At 45.7% G+C, this 18,726-nt stretch overlaps 1 protein-coding gene across 1 annotated transcript in view; it reads right to left on the bottom strand.

Annotated features, from left to right (window-relative positions):
* hace1 (HECT domain and ankyrin repeat containing E3 ubiquitin protein ligase 1) overlaps positions 1 to 18,726 on the bottom strand; it is a 62,575-nt gene that overhangs the window by 20,821 nt on the left and 23,028 nt on the right. The window contains exon 12 of the mRNA XM_030724720.1: positions 3,745 to 4,046. Coding sequence (XP_030580580.1) covers positions 3,745 to 4,046 — 302 coding nt within the window. The remainder of the gene's footprint in view (positions 1 to 3,744; positions 4,047 to 18,726) is intronic.

Genomic DNA, 18,726 nt, shown 5'->3' on the forward strand with positions numbered 1-18,726 from the left:
CAGGAAACAAATCCGACTTATTACCGGCTATACGGACCAAGCTCTCACTGTGGTTGTACAGGGACTGAATGGCCCGCAACAATGGGCCAGACACCCCATACTCCCGCAGAACCTCCCAAAGAACACCCCGAGGAACACGGTCGAATGCCTTCTCCAAGTCCACAAAGCACATGTAGACTGGTTGGGCAAACTCCCACGCACACTCGAATATCCTTGAGAGGATAAAGAGCTGGTCCAGCGTTCCACGACCAGGACGAAAACCGCATTGTTCCTCCTGAATCCGAGGTTCGACTAACGGACGCACCCTCCTTTCCAGCACCCTGGCATAGACCTTACCGGGGAGGCTGAGGAGTGTGATCCCCCGAAAGTTGGAGCACACCCTCCGGTCTCCCTTCTTAAAGATGGGGACCACCACCCCGGTCTGCCAATCCAATGGCACTGCCCCAGATCTCCACGCGATGTTGCAGAGGCGTGTCAACCAAGACAGCCCTACAACATCCAGAGCCTTCAGGAACTCAGGGCGAATCTCGTCCACCCCAGGGGCTCTGCCACCAAGGAGTTGTTTAACTACCTCAGTGACCTCACCCCCAGTGATGGTCAAGTCATCCCCCTCATCCCCAGACTCTGCTTCCACTACAGAAGGCGTGTCAGTGGGATTCAGAAGGTCCTCGAAGTATTCCTTCCACCGTCCGACTATAGCCTCAGTTGAAGTCAGCAGCACCCCCCCCGCACTATAAACAGTGTGAGTGAAGCACTGCTTTCCCCTCCTGAGTCGCCTGACGGTTTGCCAGAATCGCTTCGATGCCGTCCGAAAGTCTTTTTCCATAGCCTCACCAAACTCCTCCCACACCCGAGTTTTTGCTTTGGCCACTACCCGAGCTGCATTCCGCTTGGCCTGTCGATACCTGTCAGCTGCCTCCGGAGTCCCACAGGCTAACCAAGCCCGATAGGACTCTTTCTTCAGCTTGATGGCTCCCTTCACCTCCGGTGACCACCATCTGGTTCGGGGGTTACCACCACGACAGGCACCAACCACCTTGCAGCCACAGCTCTGAGCAGCAGCCTCAACAATGGAGGTGCGGAACATGGTCCATTCAGACTCAATGTCCTCAGCCTCCCTCGGAATGCTGTCGAAGTTCTGCCGGAGGTGGGAGTTGAAGATCTCCCGGACTGGGGCTTCTGCCAGGCGTTCCCAGCGCACCCTCACAATACGTTTAGGTGTGCCAGGTCTGTCCAGCATCTTCCCCCGCCACCTGATCCAACTCACCACCAGGTGGTGATCAGTTGACAGCTCAGCTCCTCTCTTCACCCGAGTGTCCAGAACATACGGCCGCAGATCTGATGATACGATTACAAAATCGATCATCGACCTGCGACCTAGGGTGTCCTGGTGCCATGTGCACTTATGGACATCCTTGTGTTCGAACACGGTGTTTGTTATGGACAAACTGTGGTTTGCACAGAAGTCCAATAACAAAACACCATTCGGGTTCAGATCGGGCAGGCCGTTCCTCCCAATCACGCCCCTCCAGGTCTCACTGTCATTGCCCACGTGAGCGTTGAAGTCTCCCAGCAAGACTATGGAGTCACCAGATGGAGCACTCTCCAGCACCCCACCCAGCAACTCCAAAAAGGGTGGGTACCCTGAACTGTCATTCGGCGCATAAGCGCAAACAACAGTCAGGACCCGTTCCCCAGCCCGAAGGGATAGGGTTACCGGGGCCCCACCCTGGAGCCAGGCCTGGGGAGGGAGCTCGAGGGAGAGCGTCTGGTGGCCAGGCATTAGCCCGTGGTGCTTGGCCGGGCGCAGCCCGAAGAGGTTACATGGGCCCGCCCTCCTGCAGGCCCACCACCCGCAGGAGGTGTCGTAGGGGTCGGGTGCAATGTGTGTCGGGCGGTGGCCGAGGGCGGAGGCCCTGGCGGACCGATCACCGGCACAACTAAATATGTCCTCTAAAATTAAAAGAATTTTCTCCCACAATAGTTGCAGTTTTGTATATGACCAAATACTGTGACTGGCATTTGCGTGTCTGGCATTGTCTCCAGTGTGTGCTTTTTCATGTGAAGTGTAATAAAGAAGTGGATTCGATTCTCTCCATCTTAAAGCCATGTGAAGATTGCTGTTTTACACATGAAATGCCAATCACTCAATCAATCAATGTTCAGTTCTATTTCCCATTTCATTTTAACATACAGTGAACCACCATTGCATACTCCTATACAGTTTGGAGACAATTACTGAAAGGTGCTAATGGCCATGCCTGCTTGCAAATTGTGGTGATAGTGATCCATTCTGAGTTAAATTTCAAGGATCTGTCTTGAGACGCCAATCATTCTTTCCCACACTCCCATGTGCAGAAAGAGAGGTGGACACATCCTTCCTCACTGAGATACTTTAAGATGTTAATCTCATCTACTGTTCTGTGGCCCTACCACAAAGTTTGTTACATGTAATGCACTTGTTCAGATTGCTGCAAATGCATTTCTTTGCCCCTGCAATCCAAATGCCATCCATTGGATAGATCCCTCTGTAAAGACTCTGCCTTTATGGTAGTGGTTTACAAGTAGGGTTGCAACATGGAACGATGAGATGATGCTTCTTGTTTGTCTCAAGTGGAGCATGCTGGAGATGACCACCTATTCTCAGGTGTCTGCAATCAAGGACAGGGTTAAGCTTTCTCAGGGGACTGCTTTTGGGGGGGACTTTACATTTCACCAAACAGGTCATCTCAACTTGGCATGTCTCCTTTTATACGCATCCAATGATGATAAGCTTTGTCTGTGACAGTCTATCTACTTTTTGAGGCTTCAAACAGTGATGCCAACCTTTACAATTTTGTTTGTTGCTGTTCTTCTCAGACTTGAAGGACTGACCATATGAACCACAGCTCTGACAACGGCAGGCTAGACCCTCCCATTTTGACTGACACCTATTCGGCCAATCATGTCAAGAAATGGGTTTCACAGAGCCAATAATAACCACAAGGCATCGCATAGCCTTGTCAGGTGAGTTGGTGCGGCCAGTTATATGATTGGCCAAATGACGTGTCAATCAAAGTGGGAGGGTCTAGCCTGCCATATAAAATGAACTACAAATGTCCCGCGGACGGGACATGGCCACTTACGAGGTTAAAACTTAGAGTGGAGTAACGTTTGTAATCTCATGTATTACTGCAATAAGATAAAATAATACATGAGAATACAAACGTTACTCCACTCTAAGTTTTAACCTCCTAACTGGCCATGAACCCGTCCACGGGACATTTGTAGTTCGTTTTATATGGCAGGCTAGACCCAGGCTAGTTAGCTTTACACAAAAATAGCTAGTAGAAACGTCCTCCAAATAACTACTTTTACTTTCTTACTTACTGAGTAGTTAAGAAGTTGAACCAGTACTTGAACTTTTACCAGAGTAGTTTTTAACACAAGTACTTGTACTTCTACTTAAGCACAGAACATCAGTACTTTTGTCATCTCTGGTGGTAGTAGTAGTAGTGCAACTGTAGCATGAATAGTACAAGTATAAATGTAAGCACTATGAGAGAAGCAGTAGTGGAAATAACTGTACTAATTAGCAGTAGTTGGATTTAGCAGCAGTATTGTACCAATAATAACTAATGATGAATGATAAAAACTGTTCGCACTGTATATCTGAAGGTCTATTAGATTATAGCTGATATTAACACACTGTGTCAAATGTTAGTTCTTTGTAGCATTAGATCTGACAGAATGAAGAGCACATACCCCTGGGGCATCTGACAGGAGCAGCACATATAGAAACCCTGGATTACAGCACTGAGCCGATTGGCTGTCATGGAGATGACATCCTCCCCATCAGCATACATCTCTGCGTCCATGACAACATGACGGTCCAGCAAGGAGGGAAGTTTTGGTGTGGCACCAGGATGCTCAGACTCGCGTTGTTTCAGAAACAGAGAGGCTATCTCGCTGCTGGAGGAGGAAGATGGGTTCTTGCTACTCCTTTCCAGCTCTGTAGAGATGAGCACCAGCCACTCATCCAGGGAGTGCCATAGTAGTTCCAGAGGCTGCAGACAGACAGACATGAGACGCTCATAGGATCAAAGAAAACTGAAAAAAAAGAAGGGAAGGTGCCTGCAGATTTTACAAAGCTTCATTCAAGACTTTCATCTAACTCAAAAAATGTTGAAAGAAACAAAATGTGTCCAAATTACCTTTGTCTAGTTGGGTACAGTCCACTACTGTTATAAGTATTAGACATTAGCTTAAGGAAGGAGGCAGAGAATGAAATGACAAAAAGATGTAATTGAGACTTAGATGACACTGAGGCAAGACTGAAATGTATTCATCCTAGATTTCAGAAATTATTTTGTTACAGCAGTTAAAAAATATATTTTATAAGGTTAAAAAATCTGAACTCAAAATAAATTTAAAAAGTAACATAAGGAATTCACTCATCTGCCTTAAACACACATATGAACTTGAGTGACATCCCATTCTTAATCCATAGGGTTTAATATGTCAGCCCACCTTTTGAAGCTATAACAGCTTCATTTTTCTGGGAAGGCTTTCCACAAGGTTTAGGAGTTTATGGGAACTTTTGACCATTTTTCCAGAAGCATTGTGAGGTCAGATACTGATGTTGGACCAGAAGGCCTAGCTCTCAGTCTCTGCTCTAATCCATCCATCCATCCATCCATCCATCCATCCATCCATATTCTTCTGCTGGCAGGAATCCGGGGGCAGCAGCCTAAGCAGAGAAGCCCAGACCTCCCTCTCCCCAGCCACCTCCTCCAGCTCATTTGGGGGACCCCAAGGCACTACCAGGCCAGCCAAGAGATATAATCTCTCCAGCGTGTCCTGGGCCTGCCCCGGGGCCTTCTCCCAGTAGGGAGGCACCCAGGAGGCATCCAAGTCAGATCCGCTTGTATTCGCGATCTCATTCTTTCAGTCACTACCCAAAGATTGTGGCCATAGGTGAGGGCAGGGACACAGAATGTCCGGTAAATCGACAGCTTTGCTTTCAAGCTCAGCTTCCTGTTTACCGTGACAGACTGGTGCCACGTTCACTGCAGATGTGCTTTGTATTGTTATTTATTTATTTTACTCACACATGTAGGACACTTACATTCACTTGCTCACTCACACACAAACAAAGCAAGATTGTGTGCTTGCTTCTGTTTCCATCTTTGTCTTCCAGGTGCTCCTTTCTTTTTTCTGCTTTGTTAAAGACGCAGCAATTGGCAACGAATCATGTGTGCTCTGTTTTTTCTTATGACCCCCAGCTCTGGTCAGCTCTGGTATAGGTAAACGGCATCATACCAAAGTAAATAACATAAAGAGTATACAGAAACAAAATTAAAAACAAGAGGAGCCTTTTTAAAGATCCTCTTGGCAAAGCAAAAGTGTCTGGCTCAACACAGCATGTTATGAGGTGAAAACCTGTGCTTAGTGCACCCACACACCTGTGGGTGCAACCTGGCCAGTCAGCCAGCAAAAGTTGCCCCCTTAACTGATGCTTGTGACTTTTCTGTCTTTACCCTGTGGTGATGACGGTGTGGACTGTGATCACTGGTAACCTCAAACCCTTCATTAGTTATGTTGCAATAGGCCCAGGCTGCTAAGGGCTTCCTATGATTCTTCACTTACCTCTTTTCACTGTGTTTACACCCCACTCTGCATTTAATCATTAGTTATTCAACTGGCTGTCTTTTGTCCTGTCTCTCCCCTCACCCCCAACCAGTAACGGCAGATGGCTGCCCATCCCTGAGCTTGGATCTGCCGAAGGTTTCTTCCTGTTAAGTCTTTTTCATTCCTACTATTGCCAAGCGCTTGCTCATAGGGGTTTTCTCTCTACTGTTGTAGGGTTTTTACACTACAATATAAAGTGCCTTTATGCAACTGTTGGTGTGATTTGGTGCTATATAAATAAAACTGAATTGAATTTAAATCTGGTGGACTTTTTTATTAGGGGCTGAGGACTAAGACTATCAAGGTCCTGTTGTATCTGCTCCATTTATTATTAGATCCTGAGCACTCACAGTGTGGAGGCCCTATTTTATCTGCTCTGTTAAGTATTAGGACCCAAAAACTCACAGTATTGTATTTGTTCCATTTAGTATTATTATTCAGGCAAATGATCACCTTTGTGAGAGTCAAACACACTCAAAAACAACTCAAAAAATTTTGTACATGTCAGGTGAAAATTTGCATATTTTATTGGTTTCACATAAGAATAAAAAATGTCTCCATAGCACCACCTATGAAAATATTCCCAGCACATAGATTCATCTAAATTTGGTCACTACAGACCTTGGTCATGCTAAATTGCGAACCTTTTGAGTTTTTGTTGAAGGCCTTGGGGAATTTCAATCAGCTGCAGCCAGCGGAAAATTTTATTTGCTGTCATTCAAAAACTGCTGTAACTTCAGACGTCTGATAAGACCAAATCTATAGCATAGTAATCAGCAACCATTAGAGCACCACCTAGTGGGAACAAAAACAGGTTTTACACTTTGATGTACTACTTCTCACAGGTTGACTGCATTCACCTCAAAAGTGAACTAAATTTTTTCATGTTAATATAGAATTTTTGAAAATGTGAGAAACATACCATAAAACAATGCATGAAATTTTTAAGCAAATAGGACTAACAGTAGGGAGTACAGTAAAGTACAGCGATCTAGCCAGAAAAAAATCTCAGCCCAGTATCGGACAACTGGGGTGGTGGGGGTGTACATTTGGGGGTATAGGATGACTGCTTGCTACTGCTAATGGCCACACTTGTTCTGATAGTGAACCGGTAAAATTCTCAGCTCGGAGGAAGAGGACATTAGCCTGGCATAGCGCTGAGCAATCAACCACTGTGAACAGTCTTTTTAAACCAGGTCTTTGGGACTTTCAGGAGGTTCTGGGTTGAGGACCGAAGACTGTGACCTGAAGAAAAAGGGGTCAACATTTCGGTGTTGTAACGGGGGCCCTGTCCATTAAAAGCTCTAAAAGTCAAGACTAAAATTTTAAAAATCAATTTTAAAATTGACAGGTAGCCAATGTAGAGGAGATAAAACAGGTGTGATGTGTGGCCTTCTGTTAGTTCCTGTCAAAAGCCTCGCTGCAGCATTCTGGACCAGCTGGAGACAAGTGACAGCTGATTTATTAAAACAAGTTCATATAAAAAGTTCATTTAGCATTAACGTACACCAATGTCAATGTCAACTGGCGGTCCGCAGACCACATCTGGCCCACCAAAGCTTTCCATCCGGTCCCCAAATAGTACTGCAACAGGTACTACACGGCAATCAATCATGTTGCATCATAACTTATGAAATACCCATCTTTGACTAGTCTGAATATCAAAAGCCTGCAAACGCGACTTCCGGGTGTCATGGCGGCCAGGGTGGCAGCATAAGAAGGTGACCCTGCATCGACAATGATTAAAGCCCCCTAATTCAAGTTATTAACACACCAAAAGTTACTTTAAAATGAGTGGGGATAAAAATAGGAAGGGGCGAGTCCCAGGTCGGAGCTCAGAATTGCGACTCGAAAGCAAAGTGTGTGGAACACGCTCAGACGAAGGAGAGAAGATGGAGACTGAGGCCTTGCCTGCTACGGTTAGCTCACTGAGACAGGTGGTGGCCGAGGTAGTGGCGGAGGGCATGCAGGACCTTAAATCGGAGATGAAGAAGGAGTTATCCTTAGTGAGAACGAGCTTAAAGGAGGACATCAAAGTTCAACTGAATGAGCTTACTAACGAAATAAACCAACAGGTTAGCGCTGCCACCAACAAGATTGGGGAGGTGGCTGAGCGCCTCGGAGAAATGGAGAAGAACATGGTGGAGAGAGAGAAATGGGACGTCGGAGTGCGTGATGTTATCGTTCAACTGCTAAACAACCAGAAGTTGCTTCAGGAGAAGATCACAGACTTGGAGGGACGCTCGCGCCGTAATAACCTCCGGATTTATGGCATCCCTGAAAATGCAGAAGGCACTTCCATGCAGAGATACGTGGAAAACCTGATTAAAACTGAGTTGGGGGACAGCGTGAACCTGGACGGTGAGAAAAGCCTGGGGATAGAGAGAGCCCACAGAGCGCTGGGTCCGCGGCCTCCGGCGGGTGCCCCACCTCGCTCTACAGTGGTACGCTTCCTGAAATATAATATCAAGGAACAAATCCTCCGCGCGGCATGGAAGAAGCCTGTGTACATACAAGAGAGACGCATATTCTTCGATCACGATTATGCCGAAAACGTTCAGATGAAGAGGAGAGAATATGCTCCTGTGAAGAAAGCGCTTAAAGAGAAGGCCATCTGGTTCCAAACCCCGCTGACCAAAATGCGCGTGCACTTTGATTCAGGTATGGCTATTTATAACAGCGCGGAGGAGGCTGCGGTGGATTTAAGACGACGTGGACTCGCAGTGGGCCCGGTGTCTGCAAGCAAATCCAAAGTCATTACAGCGGAGACGATCAACAATCTCCTGCCAATGAATATGGTGGGGGGGCGACGCGCTGGCAGCGCACCTGGCATACGAGAGAACGCACGGGAGAGGCTAAAGGTGTTTCAGCGACCAGGAGGAGAGGGCGTCACTACGGATGAATGATTTGTTCCCTGTGTCCTCCCGTCAAAGAAGCATTTGATCACGTTATGGGAGAGCTTAGGACTATTTGATTATTACTGTCTAGAGCACTGCTGGGTGTTTTTTTCTCCACACAGGAGGATCGAGAGGACTGTGACCCCTTCAAAACAAGAGTGTTGATGGAGCGATGCCGGTGACTCGGAAATTAATCACTTTAGTTTCCTTTTCTTTAAGTAGGCGACGAAGTAGGGGCCCCACATAGTGGCAGCTCCCCTACATTAAGAGGAAGTAAGAGATCCTCTTAATTGGAAGACCTGTTCATCGTCATGACAAGTTCAGTCATTGTGTATTATTGTATTTGGTTTGTTTTGAGGGCTGGGAGTGTTGTTACGCAGGTACAAGGAACCATGCTAATAGTGTGTAGAAGGTATGCAGTATTATAATATTCAGTCTCTAAATGTGAATGGTTTAAAAAACCCTATTAAAAGAAGCAGGGTCATCTCAAAGTTAAAACGAGAGCGGGTTGACATTGGTTTCTTGCAAGAAACACATTTGTCAAATGAAGAACATGAGAAACTAAAGAAAATGGGTTATAAAAACACGTATTTTGCATCCCATAGATCTGGTAAAAAGAGAGGGGTAGCCATTCTTATATCAAATAAGAGCAGGTTTGATCTTACGGCTGAACATAAGGATAAAGAAGGCAGATTTGTGTTGTTAAAGGGGAAATTAGAACAAGAAGAGGTAACTTTATGTAATGTTTATGCACCCCCTGGTAGCAGTATATATTTCTTTAAGGAAGTATTTAGCCTTATTGCTGAAAAGGCAAGCGGGGTATGTATATGTGCAGGCGATTTTAATTTGCTTTTAAACCCAAAACTTGATACAACCAGCCATGAACGAAGGAAAACTCACTTGGAAAAGCATTTTAAAAAAATTCTGCAAGAACTGGCACTCGTTGATATATGGAGATATACTCATAAACATGATCGGGAATTTACCTTCTATTCAACTAGACATAAAATACATACGAGAATTGATTATTTTTTTATGTTCAGTAAGGATCTCCATATAGTAAAGGACTGCATGATTGGACAAAGAGACATCTCTGATCATTCGGGTTTAACTATGAAAATTAGTTTAATCAAAAGCCCTAAAAACACTTTATGGAGGCTTAACACAAGTTTATTAATTAGTACCTCATTTAAAGCGGAAATGGCAGAGGAACTGAAAGTCTACTTGGAACTTAATGATAATGGAGCAGTTAGCCCTACAATCCTATGGGATACAGCTAAAGCATATATTAGGGGCAAAATTATTGCAAAATGTGCCAATCTGAAGAAGATCAGAGCAAAAAACTATCAGATCTGCAGGAAAATTTGAAAAGATTGGAACAGATGCACTTGATTAATAGAAATCCCTCACTGTTGGAACAAATGAGGCCTGTTAAACAGGAGATTCACAAAATTCTAAATGAAGAAATTGAAAAAAACCTCAAATATACGAGACAAAGATACTATGAGGCAGGGCCTAAAGCTTCCAAGCTGCTGTCATGGAAACTTAGGAAACAACAGGCGGAAAACACAATTTACAAAGTTCGAGACATAAAGACAAATGAGATGACTAGTAAACTGGAAGAAATTCAGAGTTCATTTGAAGAATATTATGCAGCTTTATACACTCAGCCAGGCAAAGTAGATGATCATATAATTCAAAAATTCCTTACTTTATTGGATCTCCCATCCATAGGGAAAGAACAAAATGATCAATTAATGGCAGAAATATCAGTGGAGGAAATTGACCAGGGAATATCAAATCTTAGGACCAACAGTCACCAGGCTGTGATGGATTCCCTCCGGAGTGGTATAAGGGGATGAGGGGACCCTTACTCCCATTATTAATGGCTTCTTTTAACCATACTCTGAGAGGTGGTGCCCTCCCACCATCATGGCGGGAAGCATTTATATCGGTCATACCAAAGGTGGGGAAGGACAAAACAGACCCTAAAGGATACAGACCAATTAGTGTGTTAAATATAGATTACAAATTATATGCCGCAATTTTAGCTAAGAGATTGAGTATCTTGATGCCTTCTCTGATAGATGAGGATCAGACGGGTTTCATTGGTAATAGACAAACACATGACAGTGTAAGAAGGGCCATTCATATTATTGACCATATAACTAAAGGAAAAACAAGTGCAGTCCTTCTCAGCCTAGATGCCGAGAAGGCGTATGATACGGTTGGATGGGAGTTCCTGTTTCAGGTAATGAAGAGATTTGGGTTAAGCGAGAGATTTGTTCAATGTATAAAAATGATTTACTCTTCCCCAACAGCAAGAATTCAAATTAATGGAAGCCTTTCAAATCGAATAGCACTACAACGAGGATGTAGGCAGGGCTGTCCATTAAGCCCACTACTGTTTAACCTCTTTATTGAGCCATTGGCTCAGGCTATCAGAGAGGAGACAGGGCTGGAGGGGGTGACAATAGGGGCTGTGGAAAACAAAATATGTCTTTACGCAGATGATGTCTTGGTGACAATTAAAAACCCTGAATCTGGTATCCCACTGCTTATGAACATCCTGGAATCTTATGGTAGACTTTCCGGTTATAGACTCAACATACAAAAGAATCAAGTCATGACATTTTCTTTTGTCCCCTCAAAACAATTAACAGCTAGCTATCGATTCAATTGGCACCAACCACAAATAGAGTAGTTGGGTGTTTTATTAACAAAAAATCTCACTCAATTATACGATGTTAATTACAAATGGATAAATAAGAAAATATATGAGGACCTGGATAGGTGGAGCCTGCTTCCCCTCGACCTCGGCAGCAGAATTCGAACAATAAAGATAAATGTTCTACCAAGACTGCTATATATGTTTGCAGCACTCCCGGTAGAGGTCCCGGCAAAACAATTCAGGGAGTGGGATAAGCATTTTTCAAGGTTTATATGGAGTAATAAAAGGCCAAGAGTAAGATATTCAACTCTGCAGCTGCCTGGGGAGAGGGGAGGGATGGCCCTCCCTTGCTTATTGGATTACTATTTGTCTGCCCAACTCAGACCGCTAGTGTACTGGTGTAACCCAGTCTATGAGGCAAAATGGAAGGACATTGAGCTTTCCTTGCTGGACTTCCCTATACAGTCTGTTTTGGGCTGCTTGGACAGGCTACCCCAAGTATATCAGTTACAAAATCTGTGTGTAAGTTCCTCCTTGAAAAAGTGGGCAGAGGTGGTTAAAAAATTTCATCTCAGCAAGCAGATAAGGGTGTTAAGTTGGCATGCATACCACCCTTGCTTCCTTCCAGCATTGATAGATCACAAGTTTAGAACTTGGGTAAAACAGGGAATCACCTCATTCTGTAAAATAATAGAAAACGGGGAGCTACTAAATTTTGAGGATCTGTGCCGGACTTACGAAGTGGGCAGAGAAGACTTCTATCGCTACTTACAGATCCGGAGTTTATTTGAGAGGGAAATCAAGTCCCATGATTTGGTTGTAAATCCAGGAATAATACAATTATTCATGGATGCATATGCTGCCAAGAGTACAAAAGGCATCATTGGTAAACTTTACAGAAATTTCTCATCTATGAATAGGAACTCAACAGATTATATTAGGCAACGGTGGGAAAAAGAAGCAAACATAACAATTTTACAGGAAGTCTGGGGACAAATCTGGAAGAATGCACTATCCACCACAAACTCTTTAACATGGCGTGATTTTTGCTGGAAGAATTTAATCAGATTTTTTATTACACCAAAACAGAAATCAAGAATAGGTGGCTCACAAGCTGCGTGCTGGAGGGAGTGTGGGGAGGTCTGTGCGGACTGCTTTCATGTCTTTTGGGCCTGTCCGAAGTTGAAGATGTTCTGGAACGCCATAAAGCAAGTAATCTATGAAACTCTGGGTATAACTTTAGCTTTTTCTTTTACTACTATGTACCTTGGAGAATCTCCTGAAGGTCTTAGTGTAAGCGATATATACTTGCTGAGGATATTTATGATTGCAAGCAAGAAGGCAATTACTAAATGTTGGCTCCAGCTAAGCCCTCCTACCCTGAACCTCTTCATGAATATTGTAAACCCGATTCATAACATGGAGATGCTGACTTTTTCAATACGTCTTCAAAGGGAGAAAGGAGAGAGACTCTGGGAAAAATGGCACTGTTACACGTGCAAAGGCTTGGAATAGCTAACTGGTGTGAATTGGGAGTATTTTGCCCCTCTGGTTGATTTGTAACCTGTTCCTAGTGTATATATAGAATAATAATGTGCCTGTAAAATATGATGAATAATGTGATCGCCTGGTACCTGCCCTAGCCCTCTTGTTTGTTTGGTTGTATGTTATTTTTCTACATCAAAATAAATAATAAAGTTTAAAAAAAAAAAAAAAGCCTGCAAACGCCACTTCCCATTGCTCGTAAATGCCTCCATGTCCCTAGAACCAATCAGAATGCGAGATTGGACCATGTGATTTCAAGTATTTTCAGCACTGCTCTGCACTGAGGAGCCGGTGATTGGATTGTAAACACAGCTGAAGGTGAGTCTAACCTTGTTTTGTGTAGTAAAAATGTTCATCAATCAAACTTGTCTAACTAAAAGAAGTGAAAGTCGTAATGAGATTTCCATCGGTGAACCTGTGGAAGGATCATTACTGGCTGCCAAGCGTACTCCCCGGCCGACGTGGGGCTCCTGTCTCCTTTCCTGTGAGGGTCTCTCACACAGTCTGCTTGTAGGTAAATTACTATATTTACATTTTTGTAAAAAAGGCACCTCAGCTTATTATATCTATAATGAGCACAACTGTACACAATTGCGGTGTCTCCGTAACAACTGTCAACATAACAGAGATGAACATGTGAGTGCAAGATTTGCACATCACATCATTAAAAATAATGTAAATTTGAAAGGAAAATTGATATATCAAATGATGATATATTACTTAATATGTTATATTAATTAATAAAAACTAATTTTATTTTACTTTACGGGAGCACCTGGCCCTCACATTGTGTGCTGAGAAAAATTCTGGCCCTTGGACAGATGTAGTTGATGAGTCCTGATGTATACATACAAAAACCCTTGATATATGAAGACAATTCAATTCAGTTCAATTCAATTTTATTTATATAGAGCCAAATCACAACAGTCTCTATTTTTAAGATTAGGCTCAAAACTTTCCTTTTTAATCAAGCTTATTGTTAGGGCTGGATCAGGTGACCCTGAATGGTAAATGGACTAGTTCTTATATAGCGCTTTTCTACTCAGTCTGAGCACTCAAAGTGCTTATACAGCATGTTTACATTTACCCATGCACACCCATTCATACAAGCACTTCCATGATTAACTAAGCAAAGTGCTTTTTATTATCTAACATTCACACACATTCACACTCCAACGCGTGCATCGGAGAGCAACTTGGGGTTAAGTATCTTGCCCAAGGATACATTGGCATGCAGCCTGGAGTAGCCTGGAATTGAACCGCTGACCTTCCAATCAGTGGGTGACCTGCTCTACCTCCTGAGCTGAACCACCCCTTAGTTATGCTGCTATAGGTCGAGGCTGCTGGGGGGTTCCCATGATGCAGAGTGTTTCTCACTCTATGCCCCCGATTTAATCATTATTGTAGGGTCTTTACCTTACAATATAAAATGCCTTGACTGTTGTGATTTGGCACTATATAAATAAAATTGAATTGAATTGTGTTCATTGCAGCAACTTCTCATGTAAGGGTATCCATGTTTGTTTGAATGACTTAAGCTGATATCTTTAAAGAGCACTTAGTTTTGCTGGAAGACATTTTCTGCTTAAATGCCCAAGTACGATGTGCTTTAGTGGTTCAAGCTTATTTGTTAGGCTGCCTTTTGCTATCACTGGTGACTGATCTATTGGAGTAACTCCATCCATGGCTTATGCGCACTGTGCTTCTCTTCCATTTTTTTAACCCTATAATGCCAGGTGATCGCCGCTGAAGCACCTGTTACCCATTACCTGCCCCTACTGGCCGTAAAAATCTGGTAACACCGAGCGTATCACTGCTGAGGCGGCTGAAGAACTTTGAATTACCGTAATTATACGACCATTTGTCCTGTCGGGAAAATTCGGTTTCAGAAAGCTGAGAAATTGCGCTTCACAGCCAACATAGGGTTATTATGGTAATTGTTGCCAGAACAATTACAATCAGTCAGCGTTATATGGTTAAGCATTGTTTTTCAGGTCTGGGAGATTAATTTATTTAGGGCTCTATTTTTGCTGTAGACTGAAAGCATTTGGGTTTGACATTAAAAGATGAATGTGAGACAAAAGACCAACATTTCAGCTTTTATTTCCAGGTATTTACATCTGGATCTGATACACAGTTCAGAAGATAGCACACTTTGTCTGAACCCTCATATTTTTCTTGTGAGCGAAAGTTTCATATTCATTTTTTTTTATATCAAACCCAAATGTTTTCAGTCTGGGCTCACTGTTCCAAAACCTTTGGAGGCTGGTAGATGTCAGTATGCGTTCTTTGGAGCACCTGTAGAAAGACACCAGTAGTCTCTGGTTGATGTTTTTTTCTGAGTACCATCATGAAGTACAGTTTTTCTAGGCCTTTTTCAGCAGCTCAGAGGTGTTTGTGCTCCATGTAAGGCGCTCCTCAATGTGAACACCCAGGAAATGGAAGTCTGCTGCCCTCTCCACACAGTCCACCTCAATGATTAGTGGTGCAATGTCCATTTTCTTCCTCCTATAGTCTATTATTCGTTCTTTGGTCTTTGAGGTGTTGAGGAGCAGGTTGTTGTCCTTCCACCGTGCTGACAGCCGCTCCACCTCATCCCTGTAGATCAGGGGTGCCCGATACGTCAATCGCGATCTACTGGTCGATCGCAAGAGGCGTGCAGGTAGATTGCATGGAACCCCCAGTGGAGTTGGGGGTAAAAAGGTAGATTGCACAGCATTAAACGAAGTAGAAGATGACTGATGAACTGTCATCCATCCGTTTCGTTACCACCCTACACATGCACATTTAACCATGCTAGCTTTGCATGTAGCTAGCGAGCTGAAAGTGTGGGCACCCCTGCTGTAGATGGACTCGCTGCACCCAGAGATGAGCCCCACCACTGTGGTGTCAGCATAGTTGTGTGTACAGGGAATAGAGCAGGAGGCTCAATATGCAGCCCTGTGGGGAGCCACTACTGAGGCTGAGAACACTGGATGTGTGGCGGACCACTGTTAAACCCCTCTGCAACCCCTACTGTTTTTGCAGTGGCAGTGAGAGTTTCAGGTGCTGCCTTAGTTAATTGCTGATTGACTACACTCGATGAGGTGTGGATAAAGGCGTACCTGAGGTCAGCTTTGCAGACTTGCCACTGCTTCCTCTTCTGCTCTCTGCGTTGCAACTCTTCTAGTGGTGCTTATCAAGTAGTTTAAAATAAAACCCATGTTTCTTTAAACACTGGTCAGTCTCCACTTTGTTGTGGCTGTTGAGCCAGGTCGTAACATAAATAGGGGCTCGTTCTGGATCATTTGGACTGTATTTTGGATATTTTGGTGGAGACCAGGTCATAACACCCACCCTGACTCTGCTGAGCTCCTGATCCACATGCAGGTGGAGTGTGGAAGACCCAGATCCCCCAGTTTGCAAGGCAGGATAGTATTAAAAGCAGATGTAGTCCACAAAGAGTATCCACATTTAGCTCCTCCTCCGTGAATCGCCACCTTATCGTGGTGGAGGGGTTTGTGTGTCCCAGTGATCCCAGGAGCTATGTTGTCTGGGGGCTTGTCCCCCTGGCAGGGTCTCCCATGGCAAACTGGTCCTGGGTGAGGATCCAGACAAAGAGCGGTTCAGAAGACCCTTATGAGTGAAAAAACAAGGGAACAGTTTACCCTGCCCGGGATAGGGTTACCGGGGCCCCACCCTGGAGCCAGGCCTGGGGAGGGAGCTCGAGGGAGAGCGTCTGGTGGCCAGGCATTAGCCCGTGGTGCTTGGCCGGGCGCAGCCCGAAGAGGTTACATGGGCCCGCCCTCCTGCAGGCCCACCACCTGCAGGAGGTGTCATAGGGGTCGGGTGCAATGTGTGTCGGGTGGTGGCCGAGGGCGGAGGCCCTGGCGGACCGATCCCCGGCTATCGAAACTGGCTGTTGGGACATGGAATGTCACCTCTCTGGTGGGGAAGGAGCCTGAGCTAGTGCGTGAGGTTGAGAGATACCAGCTAGACATAGTTGGGCTCACCTCAACGCATGGCCTGGGCTCTGGAACCAGTCTCCTGGAGAAGGGCTGGACTCTGTTCCAGTCTGGAGTTGCCCTCGGTGAGAGGCGGCGAGCTGAGGTGGGTATTCTTGTATCCCCCCGGCTTGCTGCCTGTACGTCGGAGTTTTCACCGGTGGACGAGAGGGTAGTTTCCCTGCGCCTTCGGGCTGGGGAACGGGTCCTGACTGTTGTTTGCGCTTATGCGCCGAATGACAGTTCAGGGTACCCACCCTTTTTGGAGTTGCTGGGTGGGGTGCTGGAGAGTGCTCCATCTGGTGACTCCATAGTCTTGCTGGGAGACTTCAACGCTCACGTGGGCAATGACAGTGAGACCTGGAGGGGCGTGATTGGGAGGAACGGCCTGCCCGATCTGAACCCGAATGGTGTTTTGTTATTGGACTTCTGTGCAAACCACAGTTTGTCCATAACAAACACCATGTTCGAACACAAGGATGTCCATAAGTGCACATGGCACCAGGACACCCTAGGTCGCAGGTCGATGATCGATTTTGTAATCGTATCATCAGATCTGCGGCCGTATGTTCTGGACACTCGGGTGAAGAGAGGAGCTGAGCTGTCAACTGATCACCACCTGGTGGTGAGTTGGATCAGGTGGCGGGGGAAGATGCTGGACAGACCTGGCACACCTAAACGTATTGTGAGGGTGCGCTGGGAACGCCTGGCAGAAGCCCCAGTCCGGGAGATCTTCAACTCCCACCTCCGGCAGAACTTCGACAGCATTCCGAGGGAGGCTGAGGACATTGAGTCCGAATGGACCATGTTCCGCACCTCCATTGTTGAGGCTGCTGCTCAGAGCTGTGGCTGCAAGGTGGTTGGTGCCTGTCGTGGTGGTAACCCCCGAACCAGATGGTGGTCACCGGAGGTGAAGGGAGCCATCAAGCTGAAGAAAGAGTCCTATCGGGCTTGGTTAGCCTGTGGGACTCCGGAGGCAGCTGACAGGTATCGACAGGCCAAGCGGAATGCAGCTCGGGTAGTGGCCAAAGCAAAAACTCGGGTGTGGGAGGAGTTTGGTGAGGCTATGGAAAAAGACTTTCGGACGGCATCGAAGCGATTCTGGCAAACCGTCAGGCGACTCAGGAGGGGAAAGCAGTGCTTCACTCACACTGTTTATAGTGCGGGGGGGATGCTGCTGACTTCAACTGAGGCTATAGTCGGACGGTGGAAGGAATACTTCGAGGACCTTCTGAATCCCACTGACACGCCTTCTGTAGTGGAAGCAGAGTCTGGGGATGAGGGGGATGACTTGACCATCACTGGGGGTGAGGTCACTGAGGTAGTTAAACAACTCCTTGGTGGCAGAGCCCCTGGGGTGGACGAGATTCGCCCTGAGTTCCTGAAGGCTCTGGATGTTGTAGGGCTGTCTTGGTTGACACGCCTCTGCAACATCGCGTGGAGATCTGGGGCAGTGCCATTGGATTGGCAGACCGGGGTGGTGGTCCCCATCTTTAAGAAGGGAGACCGGAGGGTGTGCTCCAACTTTCGGGGGATCACACTCCTCAGCCTCCCCGGTAAGGTCTATGCCAGGGTGCTGGAAAGGAGGGTGCGTCCGTTAGTCGAACCTCGGATTCAGGAGGAACAATGCGGTTTTCGTCCTGGTCGTGGAACGCTGGACCAGCTCTTTATCCTCTCAAGGATATTCGAGTGTGCGTGGGAGTTTGCCCAACCAGTCTACATGTGCTTTGTGGACTTGGAGAAGGCATTCGACCGTGTTCCTCGGGGTGTTCTTTGGGAGGTTCTGCGGGAGTATGGGGTGTCTGGCCCATTGTTGCGGGCCATTCAGTCCTTGTACAACCACAGTGAGAGCTTGGTCCGTATAGCCGGTAATAAGTCGGATTTGTTTCCTGTGGGTGTTGGACTCCGTCAGGGCTGCCCTTTGTCACCGATTCTGTTCATAATTTTTATGGACAGAATT

The sequence above is a fragment of the Archocentrus centrarchus genome, unplaced genomic scaffold (genome assembly GCF_007364275.1).
Source record: "Archocentrus centrarchus isolate MPI-CPG fArcCen1 unplaced genomic scaffold, fArcCen1 scaffold_40_ctg1, whole genome shotgun sequence".
Classification (NCBI taxonomy): domain Eukaryota; kingdom Metazoa; phylum Chordata; class Actinopteri; order Cichliformes; family Cichlidae; genus Archocentrus; species Archocentrus centrarchus.